Here is a 27721-nt window from a genome sequence, read left to right on the forward strand (position 1 = left end):
CAGGGCTTGTGGCTTTTCTCGCTCAGGGACGCTGAGTAATGGGGAAAAAATGCAACATGGAGAAGCAAGAAATCCCTGGGGAAACCGTTCCTGAGGGTTCCTACCTAAATCAGGAGTTTTGAAGTGAACGAACCGCGGGGAAATGAGGTGCGCTAAAAACTAAAAGTTCTGAGAAAAGTGAGTTCGGGAAACTGAACTGCTCCGAAACCTCACGTGAAAAACCTGCTTGTGGTTTATTCGGCAGCCACACGATCACGAGGAGGTTTCGCGGACTTAACCTGCGCTGAAAGTTGGTGCTGCGCTCCACCCGCTTCCTCCTCCTCCGGAATTCGACCCGCCCCGAGCAATGATAAGCGCTGCCCGAACGGGTCCTTGCCAGTCTTGGAGGCAGCGCCATCGGAGCTGCTTGTCCCGAAGTGGCTCCCGAAACTGTTCCGAGCCGTGCCCGAGCCGTGCCCGCTCCATGCCCTCTCCCTGCCCACCCTACGCCCGCTCCGCTCCCACCGCCGCGATGCTCCGGATGACCAGACCGCTCTGCCACCTCCTGCTGCTGCTCCTCGCGGTAGGTGGGCACGGCTCGGGCGTGGGGACCCTCCCGGCAGTGCGGCCAGGGGAGTCCGGACCCCCGTCGGGGCTGCGTGGGGCTATCGCGACATGCTCGGACTTGCTGCGCCGTCGAGGGGCACGGAGCGCTGGCGTGGCACGGGGTCCTGCGAGGGGAAGGGAGGGGAGGAAAAGGTGTTTAGGGGCTGTCCGGAGCTGGGGTGAGGGTTTAGCCGAATGGGGGGTGCCCCTGGGTGGGTTTGCCTGACGGCGAGCAGCGGATCGGGAGTCTCTTTATCACGGTTGGGAGGAGCGGCTTGTGCGAGTCGGGCGTGGGGGAGCACGGCGGACTCACCTGGTCGGGAGGCTACGGGGAAAAGGGGGGGTGGGGGACCATCCACTGGTCCGGGGGATGAGGAGGGCTGAGGCTCAGGGGGGTCCCACACGGCTCAGAGGCTGTGGGTGCTCACCTGGTCCGGGGAATGGGGAGGGATTTAGGGTGGTCCCACACGGCTCAGGGGCTGTGGGTGCTCACCTGGTCCGGGGGATGGGGTTGGCTGAGGCTTTACGGTGTCCCACACAGCTCAGGGGCTGTGGGTGCTTATCTGGTCAGGGGGATGGGTAGGGCTTTAGGGTGTCCCACACGGCACAGGGGCTGTGGGCGCTCACCTGGTCCGGGGGATGGGAAAGGGCTGAGGCTTTACGGTGTCCCACACAGCTCAGGGGCTGTGGGTGCTCACCTGCTCCGGCGGATGGGTAGGGCTTTAGGGTGTCCCACACGGCACAGGGGCTGTGGGTGCTCACCTGGTCAGGGGGATGGGTAGGGCTTTAGGGTGTCCCACACGGCACAGGGGCTGTGGGCGCTCACCTGGTCCGGGGGATGGGGTTGGCTGAGGCTTTAGGGGGTCCCACACGGCTCAGGGGCTGTGGGTGCTCACCTGCTCCGGCGGATGGGAGGGAGTGGCTGAGGCGATGAGCCTTGGGAGGGTCACCTGGGCAGGTGGAGGTCAGGGGGCTCAGGGCTGTGGGGGTTCCCCAGGCAGGCCACAGAGGAGGTCCAGGGGGTGCAGGGTACGGAGGGGCACGGGGGAAGCGACATCGTGGAGAGGGAACAAAAAAGGGTGTCTGAGCTCTCCTGGGCGAGTGTTCGGGGAGCACATGGCGCAGTGAGGCCTCGGAGGCTTGACCTGTGGCTGCCCGAGCGCCAGAAGAGGGGATTTCCAGTGCCGTCGCTCCCGAGCCTTGTTTGCCGTTCCGTGTCGGGATCTCGGGCATTGTTGGATGCTTGGGGATGATGTTCTGACGCGGCGGGGTCTGCTGCGGGCGGCTCTGGGCTGCCCGGGGCAGGAATGCTGCCTCTCCCACTTGCCCAAGTGATGTCCAAAGCCTCGGCACCGCCGTCCTGTAGGACAGAAAATCCCCATTGCGTGTATCCTATTTCCCCGTATATGGGTTGGTGTTGAAATACCTAAACTCTGTTCTCTCTCACCTGAAGTCAGGGGGACCCTGCCCTGAGTTTTATCCCGGGACTGGCCTGTGATCCCGCTGCAATGAGGGAGTCCAGCACACACGTGGGTGCTGCTCCCTCGCTGGAATTCCTCCCACTGACATCACCAGTGGCCATAAGAGGTTTTTAAAGAGAATCAGCTCCTCATCTGCTTCCTTCTGTATATTGTTTATCAGATACCTGATGAAGTCGGGCTTAACTAAACCCCTCACCTAAAGGCAAGCTCTTGACAGGCTTGAGTTTTGTCCCCTTTTATCGGTAAAAAGGGCGGGGAGCTTATCAGGAGAGTGGTGATTCACCGGACCCTGTGGTTGCATCATTCTGGAGCCAGGCCATGGGCAATCCAGGAGGAGAGAGCGGAGGCCCTGGATGGATCTGTGTGTTTGCGGGAGCTCAGAATGCAGTGCGGGAAGTCCAGGGGAAAATCCCTGCGTTCATCAAAGCTGTGCTGTGTCCTGTGTGCCTGGAATCTCTTGTGTCCCTGGTGCTCCCTCGCTGCCACCAAGGGCTGTGGATTGATGCTTCATGGATGTTCAGTGACGGTCAGGAGTTCAGAGAGGGGTCTGTCCTCCCCTGCAAGGTCCAACTCCTTCATGGGATCGTTTCAGGAAAAAAAAAACGGAATGAGAGAAGAGAAATTTCAAAGTTTGAAGCTTTCCAGAACTTCCTTTCCAGACTTGATCATTCAGAAGAAGCTGATGAGGGATATTGAGGATTCCTTTGCCTCAAGGCAATGTGGCTTTTTGGGTTGTTTACTGTGGGTGAAAACTGCTCCTGAATTCAGTCATGTCTTGCCCAAGACTGGTGTCTCCCCATGGCTTGGTCAGGGCAGCAAGGTGCTGTGGGCTGATAACCCCGTCGTGCACTTGTTACATGTAAAGCAATGAAATAATCCCGTGACTAAGGGGGCTTTCCAAACAGTCTTGTTGCTGTCACATCCCTCACAGCCTGGCAGGTTCTGGTGGGGAAGAAAAGACATTTTTTTTCCCCATGGAGACAAGTTGGGACAGGTTGTCCCCTCACTTCCAGGACCAGAGTGGGTGAAGCCCTGGAGCTCCTCAGCTGGATTAAAAAAAGCACTTTACAAACTTGCAAACCCTCACAGCTGGAGGCAGGAGAAGCAGAGCTAAAAGCTGGGAGATGCAGAGCCAGAAGGCACTGGAGGCACATGGATTTGATCCCTTTAAGTCAGAGTCTGGAGGTGGCCCCACTGCCAGGCTGGCCGGGGCTCAGGGACTCTGTGCTGTGGTGGAGTTTGCTCCTCTCCTCCTCTCCACGGCTGGTCTGGTCTCATTAATGGTGTTGGTGGGTTTGCATCAGCCTGAGCAGTCCCGTGACCACCCAACCTGCTGCTGCCACCCTTTCCTTGTCCAATGGTGGGAAGTATCCGGGGCGGAGGCAGGAGAGCAGCAGCCTGTGCTGAGCTGTGGCTGCAGAGGGGACAGGATGGCTGGCGACTGCTGCCTCTATTGTTTAGCCTTTTCGGGGAACTTCTGACTCACGGGAGAAGTATTTGCTTTAAGAGGCAGATTTTAACACTCAGAAGGGGAAGGGAAAAGTGGCTCTTGCAGGCTGTCACTGTCATGATGTATCGCTCCCTGCAAGCAGAGGCAGAGAGGCAAAGGCTGGAGGTAGGGGCAGGGTTGTACCCAGTGATACTCACTGAGCTGGTATGTGCTGGCTGAGAGGCCAAAGGCATCCTCCCCCTTGGGTTAGGGTACATTGGGGTACCTTAAAAGCCCTCCAGAAGCTCAGGGGGCACGTGGCTGTTCCTTCCAGCCAGGTCAGGAAGAGCCGAGCGCCGGCACAAAGGGCAGGAAGAGCCAGCGGAAAAGTTGTGTTGCTGATCCGCAGCAGGATAACAGGAATAATGCAGGAACACGAGGACAGGCTGTCCCCTGGGCCCTGGAGCAGCTCAGGTCTTTCTTGTGGGCACAGGAGCCCCGTGGCAGCCTTGACACGGGGCCGGTTTCCTCCCACAAGCCTGTTCCCCTTCCCTACCCTTCCCTTCCCTTCGGTTTGGGGCTGAAATTGGGGAAGGAAAAGGGGCCTGTCGTTATCCTAAGGAAGCTTTAGGGAGTCCTTGCCTTGCTGATAACCTGGCACGGAGGAATCCCACTGCAAACTCCTCCCCCCTGGTACAGGGGGAGCCTCAAGGGCATGTTTGGCCTCTGCCCCCTGTGGGTTTCAGCCATCCCAGAGCTGCTCTGCTGCTCCACCCGAGCACTCTGGGCACAGCAGCTCTTGCCCTTCTCTTTCTTTCCTTGCCCTGTGGACTTGGGGTGGTTTTTAACTCAGGTTGTTGTGTATTTTTTAACAGGTAGCTGCTTTTGGCACTGATGCAGCAGCACTGAATAGGATGAACTATCCAGATCTGTTGAACTCAAGCAGGACAAAGAGAGATGTTTACAACGTGTGTCCCCCGGGTAAGGTGGTCTCCATACTGATCCCACCATGGCAGAGCTGGCATGGCCTTGCTTTTTGTGAGGGGCAGCAGGTGCTCCTGCTCTCCACTGTTCTGCTGTCGTGGATCTAAGGACTCATTATGGGAATATTTTCTTTTTGTCGATTCCTCATTTTTCTCTGAGCTTCACTGGTAGTGAGATCACAGAATCATCCAAGTTGGAAAAGTCTTCCAACACCATCAAGTCCAACATTGTGCCCGATCCCCACCTTGTCACCCAGCCAAGAGCACTGAGTGCCACATCCAGTCATTCCTTGGACACCTCCAGGGATAGGGATTCCACTCCACTAAATCCCTGGGTGGCTCATTCCAACATTTAAGAATGTTTTCCATGAAGAAATTCCTCCTGATGTCCTACCTGAACCTCTCCTGGCCCGGCCTGAGGCTGTGCCCTCTGCTCCTGTCCCCGTGCCTTGGAGCAGAGCCTGACCCCCCCCAGCTCCCCACTCCTGGCTGGGATTGCAGAGCCAGAAGGTCCCCCCTGAGCCTCCTTTTCTCCAGCTGAGCCCCCCCAGCTGCTCCTGGTGCTCCAGACCCTTCCCCACCTCCGTTCCCTTCCCTAGACATGCTCCAGCCCCTCAGTGTCTCTCTTGCCACGAGAGGCCCAGACCTGGACACAGCACTTGAGGTGCCTCAGCAGTACCCATCACAGGGGGCAATCCCTGCCCTGGTCCTGTTGGTCACACTGGTTTTGATCCAGGCCAGGTGCCATTGGCCTTCTTGGCCACCTGGGCATGCACAGGTGCACAGACATCTCCATCCTGTGCTGTGGGTTCAGAGATGCCCTTCCTCTTGCAGGCACCTACTTTGCAAAGTACTGTGAAGACCCAGAGGGCTGCAGCAACTGTTTGCCCTGCAAGGACAACGAATACATGGAGCGCCCAAACTACGGCGACTCCTGCTATGAGTGCCTGAAGTGCAGGGAAGGTATGAGCTGGTGGGGAAGAGGGTGGTGATGGCTGGTGGATGGTCACCTGCAGTGTCACCAGAGAGTGGCTGGGAGCAGGCTGGCTGTGGAGCTGGTGTAGCAGCTCATGCCAGACCTACATCTGTGTCCAATGCAGAGCTTGGACACGAGACCTCCGCAAGGACCATGAGGATGAGGCTCCCGGCAGATTGGAGGCTGCTGGTGGAGCTGGATCCAAGCATTGCTTTTCCCTTGGTATGGGCAGGTGTGGGGGAGGAAAGGGCAAGGCTGAAATGCAACAGCAGGGAGTGACTTGTTCTTCCTGGGGCTTGGGGCTCAGCTGGGGGTCATTATGGCACAGAGGTGGCACAGAGCCGTGTTTTCTGCTGCCCACAGATCAGGTGGAGTTGAGTCCCTGCCAAACCACCAGGAACAGGGAGTGTGTGTGCAAGGAGGGCACCTTCTGCGACCCGAGCCAGCCCTGCGAGATGTGCCAGAAGTGCCGGTCCCAGTGAGTTGGGGGTCTCAGTGGGTCTGTGCCTGTGCCTGTGCCAGCAGCTCCAGCTGCTGAGCCTTCCTTGCCTCCCTCTTTTCCAGGTGTCCCAAGGGTCAGGAGGTGCTGTCTCCTTGCAGACCCGACAAAGACACCCAGTGTGGTCCTGCCACAAACAACAGCTCCTTCTCCTGTGAGTGGGGGGCTGCTGGAGGAGGGAAGATGGGCTGAGGGATGGAGGTGGGAGATGCTGCTGAGGGGACCAGGAGCAGTTCCTCACACACCTGTTTTTGCTGCTTTAGACCACTGGATTATCCTGATCATGGCGCTCGTGGCCGTAGCCCTGTTGGTCTGCTGCATCTGGAAGTGCCGCTGCTGTTGCCCAGGTGAGCACCAGGTGCAGGGGACCCCCAGAGCACTCACTTTGTGTCCGGCCTCTGCGATGGTGTGGGCTGGGTGGGAAGAGAGATCTGCCTGGGGAAAGAGGAACCACAACACTGTTTTCATCTTCCAGGGGATGAGGGAAACCCAATCACGAAGTCCTGCGGTGTGATGGTGAGTTGCCAGGACAGCAGCAGGGTAGTGACTCTGGGGGGCTGGGGTGAGGTCCCCCATGCCCTCTGCTTTCCACTTGCCCTGCAGCTCCTGGGAAGGCTGGAGGAGCAGGGGGATGAGTCTCATCCCTGCAGGGATGTGGTGGAGCTGGGCCAAGCAGAGGAGGGTCCTCCTGTGTGCTTGCAGTCCCCTTCACAGTGCCATGAGCCCCTCCCTGGCAGAGGTGCTGGCACATCCAGGGTCCCCAGTGGAGACCTCAGAGTAAAGGGAGGGCTGCTCGAGATGAGCAAGCAAGCCATGCCCTTGAACCCATGGCAGGGCAGATGCTGCAGGTGGCATCCCTGGACCACCCAACATGGTTTGTGTTCCTCTCCTGCCACAGAACTACGTGATGCAAAAGCTGATGTGGTGCCAGAGGGTGAGCGTGGGGACACAGGACAATGAACGCAACGAGCAGCGCTCCCACGATCAGCTCGTCCCTGACGCTGCCGAGCCCGAGGGACATGAGCGTGACCCTCAGGCCGAGGTCTGGTGCTTCCCTCTGCCTGCCCCAAGCTGATCAGCTTGGGGGGCTTCCAGGGCTGCTGCACAGTTTCCATGGGAGGTGGTGAAGGGTCTGCTGTCCTTGCTCTGGGTTCAGGACTGCTGGAGTCCTCTGTGGGTTTAATGCTGATGCTGAGCAAACAGACAGCTCTTCTCTCCCTGGCCAGGATCCCTGAGGCAGCTCTCCCTGGTCGTGGCCTGCTGCCATCCCAGAGCTAGAAAACCATGGGGGGTGGGATTGGTCTCCTGCTCCAACAGCTCCTGTTGAGAGAGAGAGGGTCTCCAATCCCCACACTGCGAGGCTTGGGCGTAGTGTTTGTGTCAGGGCTTAGTGGGACACTGTCATTCCAGGTGATGCTGCCCAGTGCAAGACCCAGGAGGAGTCTCATTCCACCAGAGGGGAGAAAGCCTGATTTGGGTAAGTGTTGGGGCCCATTGGATGTGCTATGGGGCAGAGGGAGTGAGATTTCCCACCCAGCTGCCCGTGCTGTCCTGTTTTCTGAGCTTTCCCCTTCTCCTTCCAGCACTGCGAGACACTTTCGACACCTTTGCTGAACAGCTTGACTTTGACTACTGGCGTAAATTCGGCCGAAACCTTGACATGGGGGTCAACGATCTGCCACAGCAGAGAGACGACGAGGAGTTGTATAAAATGCTCCAGAAGTGGCATCAGAAAATGGGGTCTGATGCCTCTGTGAACATGCTGCTGGAGACCCTGGACCAGCTCGATCTCCGTGGGGTTGCAGACATCATCTCTGACGAGCTGCGCAGCAAGGGTTGGAACGAAGCCACAGGGGAGGCCAGTAATGGCCATGCTGTGCCCTAAAGCCACATCCTTCCCAGAACACTTGAATTTTCATTGTTTGTATCTCTGCCATGGCCCTTCTCTTCTTGAAGCCATTGTAGAGTTGAGCTGAATCAGGAGGAGCTGATCTTCTCATGAAGTACGAACCTCATGGCCCCTCCCTGTTAAAACTACGGGCTCAACGTTGGTGCTTCCTTATGAAATCCAAGTGTTCTCTTTGTTTCACTGAGTCAAGGCAAAGAGCCTGAAATGATTGCAAGCTGCCTCTGGGACCATCCCACTTGGAAGCACTGGTACTACATGTATTCTTCAACCTCACTGCAGAGAAAGGTTTCTGCAGGTTTTAAGTGTCTCTGCAGTTTTTAACCAAATCATCCTTTCTTTTGGAGATTTCCTGACATTATGAAATAGCTTCTGCTTCTAAGCAAGCCTCATACTGTCTGCTCAGTGGGCATCCTTAACTGAGACCTTTGGTCACTTTCTGTTGCCTATGTTTTGTTTAAGTTAAGTTATGTTTGGTGCTTCTGCTCGTTGTCAAGAATCAGTTTGAAACTGGACTTTGAGGGGAGAGTGGGAACAATTTACTTGCACTATGATCACTGGGGTTGCCTAAGAAAAGGGACAGTGCAGGGATCATCTAGTCCAACCCTGCTGCCATGAGAAGGGACATCTTCCACTAGACCAGATTGCTCCAAGTCCTGTCCAGTCTGACTTTGTTTCCAGGGGTGGAGCAGCCACCACTTCTGGGCAAACTGTGCCGGTGTTTAACTACACCCTCATTTTAAAAAGGTTTTGCTAATACCTAATCCCTCTTCAGTTTGGAGCTTTTCCCTCTTGTCCTGTCACTCCAGGCCATTGTCCAAAGTCCCTCTCCTGCTCTCCTGGAGTCCCTCTAAGCACTGGAAGGTACTCCAGTCTCCCTGGCTCCTTCTCCAGGTGAGCACCTCCTCATCTCCCAGGCTGGCTCCAGAGCAGAGGGGCTCCAACCCTCAGAGCATCTCTGTGGCCTCCTCCGGACTTGTTCCATCAGCTCCACATCCTTCTGATGTTGGGAGGCTGCAGAGGTGCAGGTGGGGTCTCACCAGAGCTGAGTAGAGGGGAAAAATCATCTCCCTGGGCCTGCTGGTCACAGTTTAGTTCCATTCCCTTGGCTGTGGGGTGGCTTTGCAGTCCCTGTGTCTCCAGCCAGCATGGAAATGTGAATGCACTGAAAATCTGAGCATGACCAGGGGTACCTGCCATCCATTCTCCAGCTGGATGGGTTACTCCTCACTGTGCCCCTCATATGTTGCTCAGGGACAACTTAGCTGGAAAAACTACTGGATTACTTGAGCTGGCTACATGTCCTGCCACCCCAGTGTATCCCAGTCCACCAGGACCTTACCCAGTGTGGTGGGAGCAGGCCAGGGCTGCCCTCAGTATTCCTGCTCCCACCACTTCTCCTCCACCCACTAAACCTGAAAAAACCACGACAGCAGAAGAAATGTGTATTTGTTATTTATTTAGCAATTGTTTACATACATTTAACTTAAAAGTTAATATAAAAATATTGGTATTTTGATATGCATGGTTGTTAAGTGTTTGTTATACAGAGTTCTGGCCCAGCCAGTGTGATATTTCCAGTTTGTACAGATCTGTTTATGAAGGAAGAATCAACTTTTTAAAAAAAAAAAATCCTCCTGATGTCTCATCTGGTTTTATTTTCCCCACCCCGTGCTCTGCCAGGGTTTCAATGGGCACCAAAGGAGCTGGACCAGATGCTCAGCAGCTGCTCCCTATGGTGCTGAGGACCCAACCCATGGAATCGGTGCATCCCAATGGGAATGGTCCTCACCAGCGATGCTTCTGCTGGGGAAAGCCCTCAGCAGCCAGCCTGGCCTCTGCCTTCCCCCCTACCCCACGAGTCCCCATGCTCTGTCCCCTGTAAGGAGGGTGAAATCTGTCCCTCCTGCAGGGCTGGGACCCTGGGCAGGAACTGCTCCAGCCCCACCCAGCCAGGGCTCTGTGTGCTGCAATAGCTGTGTTGCAAATCCATGCACTGCTTAGTGAGACAAGGACTCTGCTGGCTCCCAAAAAGCCCCTGGGGCTGCCCACCAGCCCCTGCACTGCAGGTGGGTTTGATCCAGAGCGCTGGGGCAAGTGCAAAAAGCAGGAGCTGTCGGTGACCTGCCAGAGGGGCCGTGCCCAAGGTGCTGTCCCGGGCAGCCCCTCGTGCCTCCAGAGCATGCAGACCTGGGCAGGGAGCTCCTGCAGGGCCAGGCACATGCAGGATGGAGTGCCAGGACACAGGGAGGCTCAAGGTCCTAGCCTGGGCAAGGCAAACAGGACTGGAAAGCAGCAGAGAGCACCCAGAGTGGGAAGGGAAAGAAACTTGTGGTCCTACCTGCTCTCTGGGGGCTGGAGACAGAGAGGGTGAGCTCGCTGGAGCTGCCACCTCCCTCCTGCGTCCGTGGCTGAGGGTGAGCATGCGAAATGAGAGGCTCCAAAGTGCTCTGCGAGGCCAGCTGGGAAGAGGAGCAATGTGGTGTGGGAGGGGACACACCAGGAGCATCCCTTTGTGCTCCCTCCAACAGCAGCCTCTGCCAGGGATTGGCTCTTTCCCCGTCCCAGCTGGGGAGGGCGAGGGGAGGTTTGGGTCCTTCCTGCCCTGCCTGGCAGCCCAGCAAAGCTCTGGGGCTGTGCACCTGCAAGGACACAGGTGGGACATGCAGAGTTAGTCTGAAGGAAAAGCCACCTCTGTTGGACAAGGGATTTGGATGGATGGATCCTGCTTCCCTGTCCCTGTCCATCCTGGGAGTGCTGGAAGGGAGTGATGGTGTCACCCCAAGGAGGGCACAAGGATGTGCCATGTCCAGCTGCTCCCTCCCAAACACACAGGGACCACGTTGGGCTTTTAAAACACCATTTATTACAATGGAGCCTTCCAGGCTCAAATCCCAAGCCAAGGGCCTGGGCTTGGTTTCTGGTGTGGCAGGTTGGGGCTGTGGGTTTGGGATTGGGTTGTTTTTTTGCTTTTCTTTTGAAACAAAAAGAATGGGGAGAAGAGGACTCTGGTCCCCTCTGTGCCCTGAATGAGGCCAGACCCCATTTGTAGAGGAATACACTGCAGTGCCTGGAGGCATTTGGGGACCAGGGTCCCCTGCACTGTGCCTGACCCTGCTGTGAGTTGAAGGGGGTGGCAGGACCCCCACAGTGGCTCCGGGTGCCATCAGACACACAAACCATATCCCACAGCTCCTGGTTACAAATCAAAGTGGAAGCGGGATGCGTTTCTTCTTCTTCCTCATGCTGCTGATGTTCCAAATGGAAAAAAAAAAAAATTCCAAACTGAAACCACAACACAGCCCTCGTGCTCCTGTAAACATGAGTTTCTCCTGCTCGGGCTCTGCCAGTCCTGCAGCGCTGGCACCGCGGCGCGGGGAGAGCAGGGCTCCAGGAGCACCAGGGGCTGGCCCTGAGCCCCTCCACAGGGACAGACCCCCATGGCCACCATCTCCTCTGGGGCTTCGGCCCGTGGCGTCTGCTCCACGTCTGGCACTGGGGCAGGTCATCCCCCCCTTCCTCCTTTTCCTCCTCCTCCTCCTCCCCGTCTCTTCCCAGGGATGCTGGAGCCAGGGCAAGGACGGGCTTTCAAACCACAGCCGAGGAGGAGGAGGAGGAGGAGGAAGAGGAGGCTGTGGCTGCCGACGATGAAGGAGAGGAAGAAGGGGAGGAGGAGGCGTTCCAGAAGAGCCAGCGCCTCTTGGGCTGCCGTTTGAGGTGGAGGTAGTCTTCCTTCTCCCGCTCCTTCTTCGCCCGCTGGTAGTGATCCTCCTCCTTCAGGTACCACACCGGCGGCCAGCGGTGCTTCTCGAAGTACTCCTGGTTCTCTGCAGGGAGATGGGGCGGTGAGGGCAGTGCCAGGACCACCAGGACCCCCCGTCATCCCACCCTGGCTCCCACTCACCTCCCGACATGGCCTTCATGTCCCGGGGGAACTTGCGGCAGACGTTGTTGTAGTTGGTGCAGATGTGGTGGAGGCACCAGTCGGCGAGCTGGTAGGCGCAGTGGAACTGGAAGAGATGGAGCCCAGGTCAGAGCCACCATGGCAGGGACCAGCAGGAGGGATTCACCCTATTTCTCCACAGACATCCAAGACCAAACCTGGTTGTCCCCTCTGCCAGGGCAGCATCACCCCACAGAGCTGCCAGAGCCCTCTGTGCGTCACCACCCAGCACTCTGTGCCTCCCCAGCCCTGCCAGGACAGGGTCCTGTCCTACCTGAGCAAGCTCCAGGAACACAAGCACGTCCCCATCGATGTCCACCATCATCTGCGCCGCCTCCATCAAGCCTGTGACCGTGTACTGCTCTGTGGGGGACACACGGCGTCACAGGGCAGCTGGGGCAGGGTGACACTCACCCAGCTTGGGGACAGCAGGGTCACCATCCTGCTGCAGCCACCTGGACTCACCTGTGAGAGCCACCAGGTGTGGCAGGCAGAGGCGGTTGGCGAGGATGATGAGCTTCATGTCGTCGAGGTCGGGGCTGGAGCTGAACTGCCCCGTGTACAGGTACTCCAGCACTGCCCGCATGCAGCTCTTGCTGGTATGAGGAAGTGCCACCTGCCAGACACACACACACATTGTCACCTCATGGCCATCCCCACCTGTCACCCAGGACAATCCCAGGACCTCTGCTCACCTCGTTGGTGGAGCTCTCCACGAAGGGGCCACCGAACATTGCGGCCATCCAGTCACAGCTGGAGATGAGCAGGGGCTTGTGGGCACTGATAGCACCGTCATCCAGCACGAAGGTGACATCTGGGGACAAGCAGAGGGATGGTACTGCAGCTGTCCCTGCCACCTGGGTCTCAGCCCCTCCCTGCCACAAAATATCATGCACTGCAGACAGCAGAGGGAAGGGGACAGAGCCTGGCATATCCTAAAAAAGCCCCTTAAAAATTCCTTAAAAACATCTTTTTCCCCACCAGCTCAGAGGAGCTCAGGGAAGGGCCTCAGAGATGCTCTGGCTATTCCAAGGGATTTTCCCAGGTCATTCCACAACACATTTGGGAGCAAAGGGCAAAACTTAGGAAGCAGATGTCTCGCCCAAGTCTGAGTCCTTGGAGAACTGGGAAGGACACTGAGGATCTCCTGCCCCCGCCACTCTGCTCTCCACGGCTTCTCCCAGGGGTGTGCCATGGGCCAGAACACAGCTGTCCCCTCACAGTGACAGCCTGACCATATTAGGATCCATCTTCATGAAACAAATCCAGCCAGAGGGAGGCTGGGACATTCATATCCCTGGGGATGTCACCTCGTGCTGGTGGCTCGTGGTGCTCAGCAGAAAGCTGGGGGAATTCTGCTGAGAGCACTTGCTCCCCAGATGACTGTAAAAAGTCTGAGCTGGGAGAGAAGGAAGTCGCCTTTGCTGCTCTTCCGTAAATAAACAAGAGCTGCTGGATGGGCTGGGGAGCAGGAAACCCAGGGGAAGGGCCTTGCGTTCACTTTCTTGGCAAAAAAAAAGCAATAAAAATCCCAGAAAAACAAAGTGTGACGAGAAAACTCGAGGAAGGCGAGTGAACACCACAGCACAACCACCCTGCCCACACACAGGGCAAAGCCAGGAGATCTGAGCCCCCCTCCACCCCTGAGAGCCCCCCAAAGGACCAGGGATGCTGCTCTGGGCCCCCAGAGTCGTACCCGAGAAAGTCCCCTTGGCCAGGCATTCCTTCACCCGGTTGGTCCTCCGGACGTGGAAGGCTTTGGTGATCTCCTGGTTCATGAACGCCTCGTTGTTGAGGATGTTGGCCACCATCATGCGGAGGTCGAAGACCTCGAGCAGCTCAGCGATGTGAGCGATGTGCATGAGGTCCCGCTCGTTCTCATCCAGCTCCCCCGTGTACAGGTACTTCAGCACGGCCCGGAAGGGCCCCGGCTGGATGGAAGAGTCCATCTTCACCACCACCATCAGCTTGGACTTGTAGGTCAGTGGGTCTTCTGCCATCTCCTCCTGGATGCTGGTGAACGCCCGGCTCCACGAGGAGAGGTTCCTGCCCCGCCGCAGCCCGCGCTCCCCGTTCTCGTAGCGGTTGCCCCGCAGGATGCCGTCACTGGTGGAGGCTCTAAGGCACGGTTTTCGCTGGCCAGAGCCGGCCTCCTCGGTGCTCTCACAGATATCAAAGCTGGCAGCCCGCAGGAGGAAATCCCGCCCGTGGTGCCTCTCCTCCTGGTGCAGCATCCGCTCGGCGGCCGTGGTGACGGCCACGCCGAAGCCGTGCCCCGCCGCCGTGCTCTGCTGGTCCTCCTCGCTCAGGTCCATGAGGAACAGGTCGTAAAACTTGGAGGAGGAGGTGGAGAGGTAGATCTTGTGTGCGTAGATTTTGATCTTCTCTTGCAGCACCAGGATGACGTCCGCGCACAGGGGGTCCTCCAAGAGGTGGGCTGGACGCTCCTCGTTGTTGGAAGGGGGGTCTGGGACGATGATGATGGGTGGAGGGGGCTTGGGGGGCAGGAAGGGGGCTTGGAGAAGAGGCCGCTGCACGTTGCGGAGGTGGGACTTCCAGAACTGCAGGTGACGGCGGGAGATGAGGGCGGCACGGATGGCATTGTCAAAGACGTCCTTGACGCCAAACTGGGCCACCACACTCGTCTCGTAATAGGGGATCCCCAGCTCCTTGGCAACCTCCCTCCCCTTCTCCGGGGGAAGGATCTCATTAGGCTTGATTGGCCTGAAAAGAGAGGGGAGATAATGAAGGGACCTCCTCAGACAAGGAGAAAGCACTGCAGGCAAGGACAGCTCCAGGGCACGGGGGTCCCACCTGGCCAAGGGCCGCCGGGCGCGGTTGACGGCCTCCAGGTCGGCGTAGCGCAGGTCGAGCTGGCAGCCCACCAGGATGACGGGCGCGCGGGGGCAGAAGTGCTTGATCTCCGGGTACCACATGGTCTTCACATGGTGCAGGGAGTTGGGGTTGGCGATGGAGAAGCACAGAACCACGACGTCGGACCTGCGGGGAGAGGAGGGTCAAGGTTCATCTTGCTGTATCTTGGCCCTGCCCTCCCTCCCTGCCCCTGGAGCCACCTCTGCCGGTCCCCACCTGCCGTAGGCAAAGCGCCTGTCCTTGTGGTGGTCACCAAAGGTGTCCCAGAGCCGCAAGGACACACTGACATCATCTACCACATCCCGGGAGCGCTCCAGCACCTGTGGGAAGACAAACACCATCCAGTTCCCGAGTCCTCGGGCCCTGCAAGTCCCCACCGTGCACAGGGCATGGAGGAGCAATTCCCAACTCCCCTGGAGGAGGATGCAGCTCCATCTCCTCGGGGTTCCCTTGGGGTATCCATGAGCATCCCTCACCTCCTGGCAGACGCGGTACTGGTCGATGGCCCACACCGTGGGCACGTGGGTGGCGAGGAGCTGGTACTGGGTCAGCGTGGCGTTGCAGGCGCGGGCACAGATGAGTCGGGTCTTGCCCACCGCGTTGTCCCCGACCACGACGCACTTGATAGTTTCTACGTTTGGCCTCTCATAATCCATGTCAGAATCCATTAATTGGGACCTGAGGGAGGAACGGGGCAGGGGTTGGCAGATACATCCAGAACAAGCCAGGAGGGCTCAGAAAGGGCCAAAGGGATGCTCTTGCTGCCTCACAGCCCAGAGAAGCTCTGCAGCAGCTGCCCAGCCCTCCCTGGCTCACACTCCCTGCCAGTCCCCTTTAAAATTTCATGTTCTCGTGGCCGCGTGCGTTGCTGTGCCGTCAGACACATGCCCTGCGTTTGATTCCGCCCTCCTCCCTCCCGCTCTCCGGCTCATGCTTGTTCATGTGAGATGAGGCTTTTTTTTCTCTCTCCCTCTCTCTCCCTTCCTCCTTTTCCTTTTCTCCTTCTCCAGCATTCGCAAGCGAAGCTTCCAGATCTGCCTGAGCGAGTGCACACCCGGGCACTGCCAGTCTCGGGGGAGAGCACACTGAGCTGCTCCTCTTTTGCCACCCTGTTCCCAGGGGGGATATTTGCTCCCAGCTAAGAGCAGCAGACAAGAAACTCCTCCTGTTTGCCAGAGGCTCAGCAGCTATTGAGGATGGGAAGGCTCCCAACATCACCAGTCTGCCAGGAGCAGGTGTGACCCCAACACTCCTGAGAGGGAGGTGGGTGCTGTGAGGATGATGTGAAACACCCAGCTGTGCCCAAGTGTCTCATCCTTTGCCTGTTCACACCTCAAGAGTCCAAACCAGACAGAATTAACCCATCACAGCATTAACCCAGGGTTTTACATGATTCCCAGGAGGAAAAGCAGTGAGGAGATTGAGGGAAGGGGAGAAGAAAAACCCCACATCCCACTTGCTCTGAACTTCCCAAAGCTGCAGATCTCTTCCCTCCTTGTCTCTCCCTCCTGGCACCAGCCTCCTGAGCGTCTATAATAAACCACCAGCGCAGTGAGCGAAAATACCCGGTAACGATGGCAACGGAGCCCTGCACGCGGGACCACGGCCGCGGCTCCCGAGCCTGGCAAGGACTTCCCAATGTTAGCACCTCCCTCCGTGTGCCAGCTGCCAGGGCACACCTGGATACACCAGCGGCACGCGAGAGGGCTCGGCACCACGCAGGATTGAGCCACAAGCCCCGTGGGCAGGTGCAGGCAAAGGCAGGTGGCACAAATCCAGGTTGCTTTGGGTGCCAGCGCGTTGACAGCAACGCTGGTCCCGAGGCAAAACTTCCCTGAGTAGTTGTCACCCCATTCCATGTCCCTTCCATCCTTTGAGATTCAGGGAATGCATCCCAAAGGGCATTGAAAATCAGGATCAGCAAAGCGCTGGTCCCCCGAGGCAAAACTTCCCTGAGTAGTTGTCACCCCATTCCATGTCCCTTTCATCCTTTGAGAGGTAGGGAATGCATCCCAAAGCGCACTGAAAATCAGGATCAGCAGCCTCCTTGGGCTCTACATACAAAAACGAACCAGGGCAGGTGGTCTCCTTCCCCACTAGCCCCTCAAATCCGTTTCCATCTCACACATCCCCCTCCACTGCTGTTCCCAATGCTCTGCTCCTCCTGGAGATCAGCTTTGTTCTGTAGGACCAGGAGATCCAGGAGATCTCCAGGGTTGGTGTTAGTGCTCAGGGAGCTTCGCTGTGGTTATTTTTAGGCCCAGCCGTGCTCCCAAGTCAGCTGAGCTCATTTGGATGGTGGGGGAAGGCACATGGAATGACAGCCATGGTTGGCAGTTCGGATGCTTGTTCCTCATGGGGAGCTCAGCCCATCCCCAGCCGAGCACAGGGGGCCTGCTGGGAAAGTCTGGTGCCCCATGGGAATTAGGGGCTAAATCCTAACGGGATCAGTGCCTGCAACGAGGAGAGGAAAGGTGGGACAACTGGCACAAAATGTGGGTCCTCAGAAAAGCACAAACACATTGGGGAGCTCTGTTGGCTCCAAGGTAGGGGGTCACAGCCCCCAACCCATCAGACCACCCCAGGAGGGGCTGAGCCTTTCACGGGGGCAATTTCAGCAGCAGCTCCATCCCCACCTTCCCCCACTATCACCTCTCTCCAAGGAACAGCTCCAAAACCCACCAGAGTAAGAAATAACTCGAGATGCTCAAGACACAGGAGTTTCCCCCTGAGGAAAAGCTTTTCCCTGGGGAGCAGGGCTGCTCTGGCCAGCAGCCCCCAGCCCTGCCCTCCCTGCCCACCACAGGCACCCAATTCACACCCACCCCCTCCAAGGAGAACCCCAAAATCTCTCCTTCCAGGTTCCCAGCCTGTGGTTGCCACGGCAACTGCACCATCACCCCTGAGAGCCGTCGCTTAGCAACTCCCAGGCTAAAAATCCTCCAGCCCGCACCTCGCCAGGGGAGGACACCCAAACCGGGGGCAAACTGCCCCAAAGGGGCAGCGATGCTCAAAAATAACGCAGCATCTCCTGTGAACCCCCTCGACAGCCTCGGGGGGCAGGAGAAACGGGACGAGGAGGCTGTGGAGGCCGCGGCAGGATGCGGTGCGGAAGGCGATGCGGGAGAGGGGCCCGAGCGGGGCTGCAGCACGGCCGGGGCCAGGGGATGCGGCGGGCGCGGGGCACCGGCAGAGGATGCGGGACTTTGGAAAGGGCCGGGGAGCAGCGGGAATGGGTGCGGAACATTGAACAGGGGGCGGGAAGAACCGGGAAAGGGAGCGGGGGACACCTGGATCGCGGGGCATTGCAAGGGGTCCGAGAAGGATCCAGGCAGGGAGTGCGGGGCATGACGAGGAGGCTGCGGGTGTGCCCAGAGCACCCAGAGCGGGGGTGCGGGACATTGCAAGGAGACTGAGAAGGACCCGGGCTGGGGGTGTGGAGCGTTCCAAGGGGTCTCAGGGGTGCTCGGAGCACCGGGATCGGGGTGCGGGGCATTGCAGGGACGTCGGGGGTGCTCGAAGCACTCAGATCGCGGTACGGAGCGTTGCAAAGGGTCTCGGGGCTGCTCGGAACACCCGGATCGGGGTGTGGAGCATTACAAGGAGGTCGGGGGTGCTCAGAGCACCCAGATCGGGATGTGGGGCATTGTCAGGGGTCTCCGGGCTGCTCGGACCAGCCAGATCGGGATGCGGGGCATTGCAAGGAGACTGGGGGTGCTCAGAGCACCCAGCTCAGGGTGTGGGGCATTGCAAAGAGGTCGGGGGTGCTCAGAGCACCCAGATCGGGATGCGGGGCATTGCAAGAAGGTCGGGGGTGCTCAGAGCACCCAGATCGGGATGCGGGGCATTGCAAGGGGTCTCGGGGCTGCTCGGAACACCCGGATCGCGGTGCAGGGCATTGCAAGGGGTCTCGGGGCTGCTCGGAGCACCCGGATCGGGATGCGGGGCATTGCAAGAAGGTCGGGGGTGCTCAGAGCACCCAGATCGGGATGCGGGGCATTGCAAGGGGTCTCGGGGCTGCTCGGAACACCCGGATCGCGGTGCAGGGCATTGCAAGGGGTCTCGGGGCTGCTCGGAGCACCCGGATCGGGATGCGGGGCATTGCAAGGAGGTCGAGGGTGCCCGAAACACCGGGATCGGAGTGCGGGGCACTGCAAGGCGGCGGCGGGGCCGGGCCCTCTCTGCCCCCCGCACCGGGCCGGGCCGGGCAGGATGCGCGGAGGCGGAGCGGGGAACGCGGGGCGGAAGCGCGGGGGTTGTTTTTATCCCCGGTACTTACACCAACACAGACGAAGCGGCGGCTCCCAGGGGCCGGGGCCGGGCTCGCCCCTCCGGACATGGCCACGGCGCAGGTTGCGCGGCTCGGCTGGGCACGGCTCGGGGCCGCGTTGCGCGGCTCAGGACCGGGGGCGCGGGGGCCCATGGCGGCGCCGGGGCCGCCCCGATCTCCGCATCCGCGGCCCGCTGCGCTGCGCGGAGCCCTGCGCTGATCCCGGCCCTGCTGCGCGGAACGTTGCGCGCTGCCCTGCGCGCTGCAGTCGCGGCCGCCCCGCCTTTCATTCACAAAAAACAAGCGGCCCCGGCGCAGCCCCGCCCACGACCCCCCCGCCGACACCGCCCATTGGCTCAGAGCGACATTGGGAGGGTGCCCGAGGGGGGTGCGGGCTCGTCATGCCGCGCTTGGGACCCCCATCCTGCCCTGCCCTCCCTCGCAGCGAGTTCTGTCGTGCCCCTCCAGTCCTGACTTCCATGGGACCCTCATCCTGCCCCTCAATTTCCCTTGCAGGGGGTCTCTGTCCTGGTCCCCAGTCCTGCCCCCCAGTCCCGCACTGCATGGATCTCTATCCCTCCCCTTTCCTGGCAGGAGCCCCCCACCCTGCCCTCCATCATCTGCGACATCCATACGGGGAGGGGGTGACACCCCTATCTCCCCCCTTGCATCTCATCCCCACCCTTCCCCTGCATCCGAACCCCCAGTGGTGCTCCGGGGAAGGGGGGCACCCTCTCCTGCCCCCCACTCTGAGCACCTTTCCCCTTCCCCATGTTTCACGGGGGGTGCAGAGCTGCCCACTGGGCCATGTGTGGTGCCGGTGGTGCCCCCAGGCTAACAGCCCGGCTTAGGATGGGGCTGTGCCAGAGGAGACGCCCCACAACCCTCAGAGCACCCCCAAACCCTTGCAGGGCTGGTTCTCCCGGGGGGCAGCAAAGCCGCTCCATCCATCCGTGCTCTCCAAGCACAGGCCACACGCTGCAGGTCTGCCTTTTTATCCCACTCCGCAGGGCTTGCTGAAGCCCCTGCACCCCCAGGGGGCATCCCCCCTAAATCTCAACCCGCAGGGCTTAAAAAACTCCGAGTCATCTTCGCAGCGCGGCTGCCGGGAAGACGCCGAGCGCTCCGGCCCCGCTGCTCTGACCCCGTATATCCGCATCATGTGATCCTCGCCATCCCTTCCCGAGCCTTTCCACTGCCTTCTCTGCTCCACTGAGCCATGCTAAGCTCGGCCCCCGCCGCGATCCCTTCTCGCACGGATCAGCGCGGTCCGGCCGCCCCGACACTGATGCAGCACCGCGTCAAAGCGCAGCGCTCGCCTCTCCCTCCCCTCGCACCTTCTCTCTCCCCGCAGCCTCCCCCCGGCCCAGCCCGGCCAGCGCCCCCCGCCTCACCGAACTCGCAGGACGGGGATCTGTCTCTCCATAGCAGAAGGAGATGAAGCCGCTAATTTAGGGAGGGAGAAGCGCTTTAGGCTTTGGAGCCGGGCACAGGCAGCTGGCGGTGCTGCCTCCGTGCCCACGCCGGGACCGCGAGCGGGCGGTGGAGCTTTTGGCTCCACGCAGAGTTATTTAATCCCCCTGCAACGGGAGCTGCGAACAGCCGAGCCGCAGCCTGGAGCTCTCGCTGCTCCTTGGAGTGGGTCACGGGGAAGGAACACGTAGAGCTTGTTTGCCAGCCGCATGATTTGGCTTATTTGCTCTCTTTGTAGCAGGTGCTTAATTGTGGCAGAAAGGGTTCCCGGCGGCTTTCTGGGCAGCCAAATTCCCGCCTGCCCCATTCCCAGCCAGGCAAAACAAAAGCACAATTGTCACTTGCAGTCGAAACGCTCCCGGTTGAGGAGCTCGCACCGGCCTTTTCCCGGGAGAAGGTTTTGCCGGGAGGATAGAGCTGGTGCTGGAGGCATCGGGGAGGGCACCAGGCAAGGGAAGAGGCTCGGGAACATCTGTGGAGCACATGGATGCCACTCACAGCTCCCCTGCTCCGTGGGAGGAGAAACACAGGTCTCAGCTGACTTGTTGCATCAAGCAAGCCCACGGCACGGCACGGCACGGCATGGCATGGCATGGCATGGCATGGCATGGCACAGCTGCCAGGTGACATCTCCCCTCCCTCAGCACTGCTGCCTCTGGCAGGGCTGTGATTAAAAGGCCGTTTGCTCCCTGCTCCCATCTCTCTCTCTCCGATTTAAGCCTCTTGCACTTGTCCCCGAGGACTCCCATCTGTCCAGCTCCATAATCACCATCACTGCCAAGCAAAGAGCTCCAAGCCCGAGGGCTGAGCACTGGGGGTCACACGGGAGACCTCAAACCACTGGCACCAAGCGCCCCTTTTCACCCCACAGCCTCCTCCTCCCTCCATCTCCTGCTCCCCAGCAAGGAGGGAAGAAGCTTCCCAGGTCCCCGAGTCATGAGAGGACAGTGCTCCAGCCGTGCCCTTCCCAGTAAACTTTATGACTCTCTAGTTTAATGCCAGGGGTGTTTCCACCCTCCCAGGTGCTGCCGGGCCCCTGCCCAGCCTTGCTGGGGGTCAGGATGCAGAAATCCAAATCCAACCCCATTTTCCTTTTGCTTCTCAAAGCAGCCAGAAAATGCTTTGCAATCACTGCAGCTTTCCCAGCTCTGCCCCCACCAGGACCCCCCTCCCTGACCCCCAAATCAGGCTGAGCTCTGTGTTATTCACCTGACAAAGGGCTGAAGGGCTGAGACAGACCCAGGCAGCGCATCCCTCGTTGGCAAAAGTGGATTTGCAGTGAGCAGACACCCCGACACCCTTCGGCAGCCCCGAACCTCGAGTTGGGAAAGCCCCACCACCAGGTTCATGCCTTTCCCTGGCTCTGCCCTAAGCCCTGCTGTGAGTTTTCCGCCTTAGCCATGGGAGAACGAGGCGTCACAGCGAAGTGTGTCGGAGGGGAGCAAAGAGCAAAGTCCCCTGGAGAAAGTGGCTGGAGGAAAAGTGCTGGAACGGGGAAGCTGGAGGAGGCAGCGAGGCGGGAGAAGGGAGTCAGAGGCTGGAATAGGTAACGGCTTAAACCTTCTAAGATCACCAAAATACTTTTGTCCACTGTAGCAAACTGAAACAAAGCAGCTGCTCACCCAGCAGAGCCCACCCCTCCCTGGATATGCCGGCTGGGAAAGGATCTTGGATCAGATAAGTGGGTGCCACTGTCAGGCTATGGCAGCTGCAGAAGGGTGTGCACACCTGAAGCTACAAATTGGATTTCCAGATAAGAGGCTGATAAGAGGCAAATGCTTCAAGGTGGGATAATTCTTTTTATCATCCCAATGCCCTCCCTTAAATGATGACTCTGCTGTAAAACCTCAAAGACAATTAGAATCTGTCCTGGGCTATTAGTCTCAAATGTTGGGCCCTGCTAGGCCATGATCGATGCTGAGTCTTATCTTAGGATGTGTCAAACACTCATGACATGGCCCGTGACACGATCCGCTGTAAATTCCCTGCCCCAGGGAAGGTACAAGGCGTTCCCATCTGAGTCTGACGTCTATAATAACTCATAAGATCTCAGCAGTTTTGGGGGGGTCCTCCCCCAGCCCCAGCAGATCCAGACCATCACTGCAATCATCCTTCAATCCACAGACACGGAAGGTGCAACTACCGAGTTTCATCCCTGGATCCAGTTGGTGGTGACAATACACAGCTTGGGACTCTCGTAATTTCTTTCTCTTTCTCTCCCTTACACATTTCCTCAAGTGTTATGCTTTAAAATCGCTGCACCACAATAGATGAGAACACCCAAAGCGGCACCACCTCTTTACTTTTGAAACAAAACTGTTCTGAAGCCAACCCTACCCACATGTGTTTACAAACACCAATTATTCAGTGTCGTTTCGCTCTAATCCACCCCAAGGGGTTTATTAACAAGAACGTGGGTTACCCTCCCTTTCTGGGGCAGGTCCTGACGAGGTACTTACAGGCTGTGAGCCATGGCAGTCATCTTCCCGGCGGGGCTGCCTTTGCCTTGGCTTTCCATCTCTTTCTCTTGGCAGGCTCTGAAAGGAAAGGGGAGAAAGGCTCTGTGAAAACACCCCAAACACTGAGTCACGTCCTAAAGCCACCCCCTCCCTGCTCAGTGTCACCTCGTGCCTCTGGGGACAGAGTCAAGGGAAGGCAAGTCCTGCAGGGCCACTTGGGTTGGCCAAGAAGTGTCCCAGTGTGGGGACACAGCTGTCCCTCTTCTTCCCACTGTCCCCAGGTCTCGCTCCCAGCTCTGCCCTCCTCATGCCACCCCCTTCACTGTCCAAAGCAGCCAAAATAAATAGATCTGTGCAACAGGCATGCACAGACCTGTCCCTTGCACTGGAGGTTTCAAGTGACAACCTCCCCTCCCCAGAGCAGTCCAGGGGTTTCCCAGTTCCCACCTCCCACTCCAAGCACCTTACCCTTGGGCTAAGAGCCTTCCCTGTGCACAGAGGCACCTTGGGCAGTGTCTGCCTCTTGGGGTGGCTGCTGGACCACCAAGCCCTCCAGCATGTTTGCCTTGGCCAAGGCTCTGCTTCTGGGAGCTCTGGAGCCAGGCAGGGCAGTGGGGCTGTCCCTCCTTCCCCCGTCACTGGCTCAGCAGTGCCTGCACACGTCAGGCTGGAGCAGAGTCCAACCTGGGCTTTGCTCCTGGCAAAGCCAGCACACGCCTGGCTCCTGCTGGGAGGTGGGTTCCAGAGACCCAACACGGTGCTGGGTCCTTCCATGGATTCACCAGGAAGAGCAATAAGGGTCAACCCTCTCTGTTTTGCTGCTCTGAAACCCCCAAATTCTGTGGGTTTTTCCCTGGGTGATGCTACAAAGGATCTTGCAGAGAGAGGAGCTGCCAGAGGCATCTTTGTGGGCTCCCCAGCCCCATCAGCAGTCGGGGAGGGAGGTGCCAGCTCAGAAAAAATGAGGTTTATGGGTCTGACATCCATTTGGAGGCAGGAAGAAGGAGAAATCTTCAACCAGCACTTTGGAAAAATGGCAAGTCCCAACGTTGATGGGGAACCAGTGGGGACAAAGGGTCCCTACACCATCAGTGGGATGTGCCAACACACCGGTGGGGAGTAGAGCAGGGAGGAGAGCCCAGGAAACAGCTGATACCAGAAGTAAAGGTCTAAAACAAGCAACAAGGACTTTTTTGCACCTTTCATCCCCTGCTCTGACAGAGCAGAAGGGTCTGTCCCCCTGCCAGGAGATTGGGGTGCTCTGGAAATTCACTGCACTCACACCCGTGACCCAGCCCTGGAATCAGCCACCTGATCCACCAGGGGTGATAACTCCCCCTGCCACCGACACCACTGCACAGCTTCAGGCATTCAGCACTCACCTTATAAATATTTAAACCCAGAAGGAGCCGTGTACTCCTGTAAAATGCAACTTATTACACAAGCACAGCCTCCCTTCGCCCCAGCGCTGAGCTAATGAACATTTGGGGCTCTCCAGATGGATCTTTTGCAGCTAAAAACCAGGTCAGGGCAAAATTCAAGGTCTTGGCCCGTGTGTGTGCAGGATTTCTGCACCCTCCAGCTGGGATGTATTGAATTTACCACCCTGAGAAAGAGCTGCTGAGGTGGAATCCCAGCTAAGGCTGCTCCTCCAGCTGCCCTTTCCCGACACCCCAGCCAGGTTTTGGGGTGCAGGGCTGGCCCCACACTCCGGGAAAAGCTGCAGCTGCAGCCTGGAGCACTGACAGGCTCCCACCAGCCCGGCTGCCTCATGCAGGATTCACAGTTTCAGACAGTATTAAGAGCTGCTGACACCTCGTGAAAAAGCTGTGAAAAGCTTCTATTTGGGGAAAGTTCCTCTTATAACGGTGCATCCTGTGGCTTCTCTGTTTCCCTTTTCTCCTGGTTCTCTTGCTGTGGAGAGCGGTGCAAAAAAAATAGGCGGATAATGTTGCCAACCAGCCTGGGCTCTTCGGCAGAAAAGGAAAATAACCCCCCAAGCAACTGCCCCCCAGGGAATTAATTCTCATGTTGCATCGGGGAGCTGCTCTGGGTCGGGAGTGAGTGCCTGGGGACTGATGGTCAGCGAGGAGGGGGAAGGTGGGACCCTCCTGGGACTTGTTCCTGGGTCTGGCTGCAGCCAACACTCAGAGCAGAGCTTGGTGTGGGGTTTGGGGGGGGTTGCATATCTCCTAAAGGGACAGAAATGCTGGGATTGCTTGTTTAAGACCTTCCCCTCTGGTGCCAGCTGTTTTCTGGACTCTCCTCCCCACCAGCGCCGTGGCACAACCCCAGTGCCATCTCCCTTTGCCCCCACTGTTCCCCCCATTAAATAAAAATTGAATTAAAACATCAAAGAACAAGGAATCTGTTTCTAAGCAACTGTCTCCAAGTAGGGATGGAGAGCTGAGGAAGGGGAAGAGGCAATGCTGGGTGGGGAAAAAACTTCTGGGGATCCTGCTGGGATGAGGTAGGGAAGGAACAGCAGGAAAAGAGGGAAGTTGTGGCCAGGTGGGGGTTGGTCTCTTCTCCCAGGCACTCAGCAATAGGACAAGGGGGCACGATGGGCTCAAGCTGTGCCAGGGGAAATTGAAGTTGGAGAGCAGAAAGAAATTCTTTGCAGAGAGAGTGCTCAGGGATTGGAATGGGCTGCCCAGAGAGGGGGTGGATTCCCCATCCCTGGAGGGTTTGAAACTGAGCTTGGCCGTGGCACTGAGTGCCATGATCTGGTAAAGGGACTGGAGTTGGACCAAGGGTTGGACTTGGTGATCTGGGAGGGCTTTTCCAACCCAATCCATTCTAGGATTCTGTGATTCTGTGGATGTGGCACTGAGGGAGAATCCACCATGGGTTGATCCAACCCCACTGGGATCACCAGCCCAGGGCACTCTGTGCCCTGTGCTGGTGATCCCAGTGGGGTTGGATCAAGGGTTGGACTTGATGATCTCGGAGGGCTTTTCCAACCCAATCCATTCTATGATTCTGTGAGGGAACACGGGGTATCAGAGCTCTGGGAGGAGGCCTGGAGCCCCTGGAGCAGGAATTTCTGCATCACAGAGCGCGGCTGCAAGTCCTGGCCTGCGGGAGAGCCACCGTGCCCTCGCTTGCGAAACAGCTCCCGAATCCCCAAAACCACTTCCTACCCTAACGGCTGCCAGGCAAGGGAAGCGGCGGCAGCAGCGCTGCCTGTCCCCCTGCCTTGGCAGGAGGTGCAGGCAGGGAGGGGACAGCAGCGTTTGGTGGCTGCAGGCATGTCCTGACTGCCTGCCAGGAGACATCAACACCCCTTATGGGAGCAGCAAACAGGATCCAGGGAGAGCTGCTGGCTTGATCTGTGCTGTTCCTGTGGGAGAGCAGGGTGGCATCAGACCCACGCTGGAAGACTCTGCCCCCACAGCTTGGTGCCACACGTGGCTGTGCCTGGGCACCCTCCTCTCTGCCCATGGGACAGTTGTTAATCTCTGAGGGCCACCAACACACCCCAAGGAGCCCCTCGGGGTCCAACACCCCAATAGCCAGGTGGGGGTTGGTCTCTTCTCCCAGGCACTCAGCAATAGGACAAGGGGGCACGATGGGCTCAAGCTCTGCCAAGGGAAATTGAAGTTGGAGAGCAGAAAGAAATTCTTTGCAGAGAGAGTGCTCAGGGATTGGAATGGGCTGCCCAGAGAGGGGGTGGATTCCCCATCCCTGGAGGGTTTGAACCTGAGCTTGGCCGTGGCACTGAGTGCCATGATCTGGTAAAGGGACTGGAGTTGGACCAAGGGTTGGACTTGATGATCTGGGAGGGCTTTTCCAACCCAATCCATTCTATCATTCTGTGATTCTGTGGATGTGGCACTGAGGGAGAATCCACCATGGCTTGATCCAACCCTACTGTGATCACCAGCCCAGGGCACTCTGTGCCCTGGGCTGGTGATCACAGTGGGGTTGGATCAAGGGTTGGACTTGATGATCTCAGAGGGCTTTTCCAACCCAATCCATTCTATGATTCTATGAATTCTCGACAGCTCAAAGGGGGGTGAAGGAGCCATGAGGGGATGAGAAGCTGCGAGTGCCACCCACCCCGAGGGTCTCTATGAGTGCCACCCACCCTGGAGAGGCTGCGAGTGCCACCCACCCCGAGGGTCTCTATGAGTGCCACCCACCCTGGAGAGGCTGCGAGTGCCACCCACCCTGGAGGGGCTGTGAGTGCCACCCACCCCTGAGAGGCTGCGAGTGCCACCCACCCTGGAGGGGCTGCGAGTGCCACCCACCCTGGAGGGGCTGGGAGTGCCACCCACCCTGGAGAGGCTGGGAGTGCCACCCACCCCTGAGGGTCTGTGAGTGCCACCCACCCTGGAGGGGCTGTGAGTGCCACCCACCCCTGAGGGTCTGCGAGTGCCACCCACCCTGGAGGGGCTGTGAGTGCCATCCACCCCGAGGGTCTGCGAGTGCCACCCACCCTGGAGGGACTGCGAGTGCCACCCAACCCTGAGGGTCTGCGAGTGCCACCCACCCTGGAGGGTCTGTGAGTGCCACCCGCCCTGGAGGGGCTGTGAGTGCCACCCACCCCTGAGGGTCTGCATCACCCTCGGTGCTAGAAACAGCCTCGGTGCCACTTGGAGCTCCTCCTGGGCAGGAAGCAGCGCCGCTCCCACCCATTTCCCTACTCCAAATCCCACACATCTCTACATCCCCCCACAACTTGCCAGAGGAGAAACTCGGCCTCTCCACCCCCCCGCCCCCACATTATCGCTGCTGCCAGGAACAGCCCTGGCAAATCCCTGGCAGGCTGGAAGTGCCCCGTGGTTACCTGTGCGTGCCGTCCCGCGGCTCTTCTCTCCCTCCCGCAGCCGCGGTCCCT

At 58.6% G+C, this 27721-nt stretch overlaps 2 protein-coding genes across 4 annotated transcripts; one reads left to right on the top strand and one right to left on the bottom strand.

Moving 5' to 3' along the window:
• The first annotated feature begins 319 nt into the window (after positions 1-319).
• On the top strand, positions 320-9619 carry LOC139683679 (tumor necrosis factor receptor superfamily member 10A-like). The gene is made up of 10 exons (XM_071579042.1): positions 320-562; positions 4371-4476; positions 5313-5441; positions 5818-5932; positions 6019-6107; positions 6217-6300; positions 6429-6469; positions 6852-6995; positions 7364-7430; positions 7537-9619. Exons 1-10 carry the CDS (start codon positions 347-349, stop codon positions 7836-7838), a joined length of 1293 nt encoding a protein of 430 aa, XP_071435143.1. The 5' UTR covers positions 320-346; the 3' UTR covers positions 7839-9619.
• Positions 9296-27719, bottom strand: RHOBTB2 (Rho related BTB domain containing 2). 3 transcript variants are annotated; one of them, XM_071579040.1, is made up of 11 exons: positions 27671-27719; positions 22879-22956; positions 15153-15354; positions 14893-14996; positions 14617-14802; positions 13499-14526; positions 12498-12616; positions 12268-12418; positions 12077-12165; positions 11764-11869; positions 9296-11686 (listed from the first exon to the last, which is right to left on the bottom strand). In XM_071579040.1, exons 2-11 carry the CDS (start codon positions 22935-22937, stop codon positions 11448-11450), a joined length of 2283 nt encoding a protein of 760 aa, XP_071435141.1. In that variant the 5' UTR covers positions 22938-22956; positions 27671-27719; the 3' UTR covers positions 9296-11447. The 3 variants fall into 3 exon arrangements, with proteins under 3 accessions (XP_071435141.1, XP_071435142.1, XP_071435140.1); XM_071579041.1 differs by lacking the exons at positions 22879-22956; positions 27671-27719 and adding an exon at positions 20341-20476; XM_071579039.1 differs by lacking the exons at positions 22879-22956; positions 27671-27719 and adding an exon at positions 18956-19252.
• Positions 27720-27721: the final 2 nt, after the last annotated feature.

This window comes from Pithys albifrons, chromosome 29 (assembly GCF_047495875.1).
Source record: "Pithys albifrons albifrons isolate INPA30051 chromosome 29, PitAlb_v1, whole genome shotgun sequence".
In the NCBI taxonomy this organism is placed as follows: Eukaryota; Metazoa; Chordata; class Aves; order Passeriformes; family Thamnophilidae; genus Pithys; species Pithys albifrons.